The sequence below is a fragment of the Acanthisitta chloris genome, unplaced genomic scaffold (assembly GCF_000695815.1).
Source record: "Acanthisitta chloris isolate BGI_N310 unplaced genomic scaffold, ASM69581v1 scaffold1952, whole genome shotgun sequence".
Lineage (NCBI taxonomy): Eukaryota > Metazoa > Chordata > Aves > Passeriformes > Acanthisittidae > Acanthisitta > Acanthisitta chloris.
Window position 1 is genome coordinate 34,436 of NW_008662052.1, and position 6,410 is coordinate 40,845.

Here is a 6,410-nt window from a genome sequence, read left to right on the forward strand (position 1 = left end):
AGATGTTAGGAGAAATGTTTTCCCTGTGAGGATGTTCAGGCACTGGAATATTGCTCAGGGAGGTGGTGGAGTCACCATCTCTGGTCTGATACTGGAGGATATGGTTAAGGGTTCCAGCAGTGACAGGTTAATGATTGGACTTGATGATCTTAGAGGTCTTCTCTAACCTTGATGATCCTGTGGTTCTACGTATACTTTTGACAAATATGGAGAAGAAGACATGAAATGTGGAGAAAACCACTATCCTGTGATTCTACGTACACTTTTGACAAATATGGAGATGAAGACATGAAATGTGGAGAAAACCACTTTTCTACTGAAATAAATCTGATCACTTGAGCTCAAAGCTGCATTTCAGGTAGGTAACACCTACCTATATTTTTTCAGAATTTAGTCTATAGAAGATATCTGGAAAACTCACTACAAATCCCATGCTCTACTTAGTGGTTTTTATTTCCTTGAAACATCTAGTATTGTGCATATTTTCTCACTTGAATACTGAAAACTGGTAAACAAGACTGTTGTGCTTATAACTGCAAATCCATTTTTATCAGATGCACGTGCATATTATGGACACAGTACAACAAATAAAGTGAAGTATAAAAATTAGCAAGGAACCATTTCAAATTCTACAACAGGTAGGAACTGTCTCCCCTTCACAGAGGTCAACCTGTAACCAAATGGAACACAAACAGGACATTGTGCACCATGAATTTGTTGAGCATTTCTTCAGACACACACACCAAAAAAAATAAACCAGGGATATTTTATAACAATCAGGTTCTCAAATGAACCATCACAAGTGCACCCCTCTTCATCTTTAGAGACATTTTACCCCCACAGAAAGATAAAAGATCCCATTACGAGTCATCCTGTGGCATGTTCATAACTAATCCAGGAATGTTTACCTTAAGCTGACCTAACACCAATTTCTATTAAACATACTGTATCTTTCAAACTAAAGAATGCAGGCTCCTGTCCCAAATCAGAGTCAATTATCCACGTGGTATTTCAAAAATCCTTTTAAACTTCCAAGACACTGGTCAGAGGGTGATTAAAGCTGAACTCAAATGAAAAACTGAAACTGAAAAACTACCTAATATTTTCATCTTTTAGGATGATACTCAAGAGGCAGTCCAAGGCACGGACAGTAAGCTGATTTCTGATTACCTACATCATACTTTAAAGGCCTTAAAGGAAAAGTTTTCAGAACTAAAATCAACTAACTCAAATATCTTCCCATAAATGGAGTGGTCACTTCAGCAGCTAAGCCATGCTGCAAGGCAGAGGGGCTTGGATTGATCACTTAGGAGTCTGGGCCCAATAAATTAAGAAAATCCTCCAAAATCTAAAACAAAAAGGGCAAAAGGCCAAAGCTGCTATTGCTTTTTTTCTTTTTTTTGGGGGTGCACAGAGTGGGGGGAAGAAGAAAAGAACAAAAAAGAGAGTTTAATCTAAGTGGCAACACTGAGAAATGACACTACTAGAGTTTTACTTTGGTTTTAAATAAGACACCTGGTCACCACAGACAGGATATTTTGCTGAACTCATTACAAAGTAGTGAGGAAAAGCCAATGTAGTTCAAAGAAGCAATAGCATATAGTACCTGCAATTAGCTGGTAAGAAATTCTGACAGACTTTTAAAACCAGGGGAACAGCAGGTCAGATGCACACACAGAGGCACTTCTTCCCACCATGTGCCACAGCCCTGCACCTCCCAAATGAAACACTTACACCCCCTCTCTCAAAATCAAAGGGTGACATGGGAGACAGTCCAGTTTGTGTCTCCAGCATCCTGGGCAACAGCTTTAGCCACTGCAGAAGGAAAATAACTGCTGCAGAAGTTCAAAGCAGAGAGAAAATTGTCGTTCCACCTCTCTTTGGTCTAGTTGGTAAAAAAGACCTGAGGTTTCCACTGCACCTGAGACCAGCACAGCTGGACAGATGTGCAACAAGGCCTGTCTTAAGAGTATCTGCCAGATCCAGCCTTTCCAGGAAAACAGAGGACTGTCTCAGCACAAGGACCCAAAGCAGACTGCCAAGATGCTCAGTGGCTCCAAAGCTGAAGCTGCCAGCACCTGGCACTTCCAAAGTCAGGGATGGCACCACAGGGTCTCTAGGGACTGCAGTGACTGCTCACTGCCTGCTCTGTGGGGACGTGGAAAAGAGCAGTTGGTTGCTTTGCTCATCCACATCATGCCAAAGCCCTGTTTTAAATACTCATACCCTCTTTTTTTTTTAAAGTCAGACAAGGTTATTTTTGTAAGACAAAACCACCAAATTGAAGCATTTACAATTACAGCCACAGTCCAGAACCCTTCCAGGCTATAGCTCCAGTACAAAGCCATGACGTGGAACCTTCAAATTCATCCTTGGGAGCTCACTGCTGCTTGCTACATCTGCTCCTCCACACAAAGCTGGAAGCAGGAAGAAAAATAAGCTCAGCTATCTGACGAAAGTTATACTTTACCCAAAAGAAGAAAGCCCTTGCCAGGAACTGGAAGAAGCTAAGAACACAGGTTGCTTCCCAGCAAGTGCAGTTTTGCAAGGAGAGTTAATAGCTGCAAGAGGCTGTTGAGGCATGTGAGCTGGGAGAAAAGAGCAAATCAAACAATTCAGACAATCATAAAACTAAAGTTGGGGTATTTTTAGGACAGTGGAATTGATCTAACAGCTTCAATAAAGCACAATTAATCTTGGCTCTTTGAGGCAGAAAAGCACTCCATACCCTGAATCCTAATTACACTCCTTCCCAGAGCTTCCTCCAGCCCACAGTGATTTGCAAACAATTAGAGCCTCACAATAGCCCTGGTGGGCAGCAATTAGCCACCCCAGAGGAGATGAGCGAACTGGCTGAAGGAGCAGCCCACCACCAGGAAAAACACAGGTGGATGAACCCATTCCCTAGCCCCTGCCATCCCTGTGCTCCAGCTGGAGCACAAAGCTGCTTTTCACACCAACCAGGATAAACTCAGCCTGACAAAAGGGCATTCCCAGGGCGGCACCAAATAGCAGGGATTTCTTGCCTGGCTCTGCAAGGCTTCTCAGCAGCTCTCCCTAGGACTCATGTCCTTCCTGAGAGAGGGATGGAGGTTTATCAAGGTGACCCCTGCTGGGTATCAACCACCCTACCACACAGGAGCCCTAACTGGTGACCACAACCCCATGGGTGGCCCAAGGCAAGACCCAGAGCTGAGATGCTCTGAGGACCAGTGCTGCCTCCACCTTTACCTCTTACAGCCCAGCCAGAGAGTACCTGCATCCCACAGGGCATAACTGGCTAGGGTGGAGGTTTTTGAGCAGCACCAAGGCAGGATACAGCCCAGGACACTGGGCATGAAGCTGCTGTTAGCCAGTGGTAGCTCCCAGCACAAAGGTCTGGGAACATCTCTAGGACTTTCACACCATCTTGATTTGATTTCTCTAAAAGTTCTCAACTCAGATGTTTAGAAAGTTGTTACTTTCACTCAGGCCTCCCTAAAATGCATGATTTTGATAGATAAGAACACCATCAGTTATGCAAGGCCACTAATGACAACAGCTCGATGTCCTGGCTTTACACCAGCCACACACTCTTCACTGAATTTTGCAAAATTATATACACATGTTTTGATATAATACAGTACCCATTAGAAAGTACTTCTTATTAGGCTTCTACCACCAGAAAAACAAAAAGTTGCAGAATTTATTTGGGCAAGTACATAAGAGAAAGGATGGAGGAAGACTCCTCCAACGGCTGTAGCAAGGCTCTGTTTCCTTTGTAATGATAAGAGCTCACCACACTCAAAGATAAGAACAGACAACATTAGATTTCAGCATAAATAACTACTGCTCCAAGCATTTATTCACTCAGGGAAATACACAACATCCAAGCCCTTACATTATTTCCAAGATGGGCTTTGCCAGATCAAACACTGCCACTAGGTAAACTGGTTTCTGTTGAGTTGGGACTTTTTTCAATCTGGCATGTAGAAACAAATTGTAACAAATTACTTAATCATTATTCCTCAATCCCAGAGCTCCAGGAAAGGTGGACATGAGAAATGAGCAGAGTTCAGGCATTCCACTGGAGAGGTTGGTGTCCTGTGCTCCCCAGGACTTCTAAATCCCTAGATGTGATGCTGAGCTCTTGCTCTGGCATCAGACCACGGTGTGGGGAGGGAAAGACCACACCAGGGAAAGGTCAGTGAGTGGAACTGTGCACCCTCTCTCCTGGGATGGTGCAAATTTCATTGCAGCCCTGGGGCACTGGTTATTCCTCCTCGGCCCTGCTCCCCATGGGCTGTTTCCCCAGGCAGGCAAACTGCCACAGCAAAGCACTCACAGCTGCTTATCTCAGTCCTCTGCCACCAGCCTAGGTCAGGCCAAGCCTATTTTTATAGCCCTAAAGGCCACTGAGCCAAATGCTTTGATTCTCACATTACAAGTGAAAATACCTGGAACTGTTTTCCACCTGAAAACAGACAAGGAATACACAAGCTGCTGCTACAGTCCTGAAAATTGTTCAGACACAGGGCACTACTTGGGGCAACACACAAAAAAAAAAAAAGAAGAAAAAAAAGTCTCTTTTTTGGTAGGTACTGTAAATAATGCAGAATAGACCAAACCAGTACTACTTAAACTTTACCACCATAGACATGCTCAATTGTTTTATTGGGAGGATGTTTTTCCTATGAGGGTGGTGAGACACAGAAATTGTGGATTCCCTATGCAGGAAGTGTTCAAGGCCAGGTTGGATGGGGCTTTGAGCACCTTGGTCCAGTGGAAGGTGTCTCTGTCCATGCCAGGGGGTTGGAACCACATGATCTTTTAGAACCCTTCCAGTCCAAACCATGCTATGATTTTCCTGCCTTTTTCTGTGCCATTTGATCTCCACAGCATGAAAATAAAAAGCCACCACAGCTGTTTACTGGATTAGTCTTGCACAAGCTGGTGGTCAGTCTCTAACCAGACACAACCCAGCCCCTCCTTTCCAAGCACATGTCCTTCCTCACCTTTAATATTAGCATTGTACACAAATAACATTTCAACACAACCACCTGCAGTTTCACCTTACCCATCTTGGCATCTCTGTGCCTTTGGAGCAAGAAATCCCCTCCAGAAAGGCAAGCAGAGGGGGCCAGAGCAGCACACACAGCTCAGTGGGCTCAGGGGACAGCTTTGCAGGTAGTGTCCTGACCTCCTGCTCCTATCCTTCCTTCCAGCTCATGCCTCCCAGCCAAACACTAACAGAGAAGTCATCCTCTTGGGAAAGAGCTTATAAGCATGCATTCTCCTTTCATGCCTCCCAGCCAAACACTGTAACAGAGAAGTCATCCTCTTGGGAAAGAGCTTATAAGCATGCATTCTCCTTAAAAAAATGTTACGGCAAAATAAGGAGATAAAATAGAGGGAAAAAACCTGCTGATCCAAATTCCAGTTGTGGGCAAGGCTAGATAACATTTTGTCAAGAGTCCAAGCTTTCAATAAAGTATGTGGATTTCTCCCTCTCCTGTGCAAGGCTTCAGAGAGCTGCTCCTTAAGAAAACAAAACCATGGATACAGAGAGTGAGCACTACCAATTTCCTTTACTAACATGATTATTGTGGCATCTTCCTCTCCTCAATCTGCTGCATTGAAAATAAAAATGTTTTGTTGTTTGGGGCTTTTTTTTAATTAGTACTCAGATTGAGCCTTTATCCACCTGTAACTTGTTTTAGTATCCTGGACATGTTTTAAGACAAAGGCAAGCTGTTTTGAAGACTGTATTGGGACAGACCTTTTAATATAATCCTATGAATATTTGGATCCTCATGAATTCATTTTGCCTTTCACCCCTCCAAAAGGTAAAAAGGTTTATGGGGATACTCACTTGCACTCTCTAACAAAAATACAAATCTTCAATGTAACTATGACTCTCTCCTGCTACAATCACAGAATCAAAGAATTTTACGGGTTGGAATGGACCTTAGGGATCATCTAGTCCCCACTCCCTGCCCTGGGCAGGGACACCTCCCACCAGAGCAGGTTGCTCAAGGCTCATCCAACCTGGCTGTGAACACTGCCAGGGTTGGGACAGCCACAGCCTCCCTGGGCAACCTGGGACAGTGTCTCACCACCCTCACAGGGAAAAACATTTTCCTAATATCTAACCTAAATTTCCCCTCTTTCAATTTGTACCCAGTGCCCCTTGTGAGCAATGAGAGAAATGAGGCAGTGAGATATTGCAGAATAATGGGTGAGGTTGGGAGGCAGTGGTACCTGCAAATGGCAATAAGATTGTTTATGGTATTTTCATCGAATCATAGAATTTTAGAGGTTGGAATGGACCTTACAGATCATCTTTTCCCAACCCCCTGCCCTGGGTAGGGACACTTTCCACTAGCACAGGTTGCTCAAGGCTTCATCCACCCTGGGCTGGGGCAATGTTC

General features: G+C 44.1%; 1 protein-coding gene across 1 annotated transcript in view; it reads right to left on the reverse strand.

Moving 5' to 3' along the window:
- The window catches only part of LOC103798200 (TBC1 domain family member 8-like), a gene marked incomplete at its 3' end in the record, with an annotated part of 35,922 nt that extends 30,862 nt beyond the window's left edge, over window positions 1-5,060 (reverse strand). Inside the window, exons 1-2 of the mRNA XM_009070448.1 lie at window positions 5,057-5,060; window positions 4,250-4,303 (exon numbers count right to left, since the gene is read on the reverse strand). Of these exons, the coding sequence (XP_009068696.1) occupies window positions 4,250-4,303; window positions 5,057-5,060 (58 nt within the window). The remainder of the gene's footprint in view (window positions 1-4,249; window positions 4,304-5,056) is intronic.
- Window positions 5,061-6,410: the final 1,350 nt, after the last annotated feature.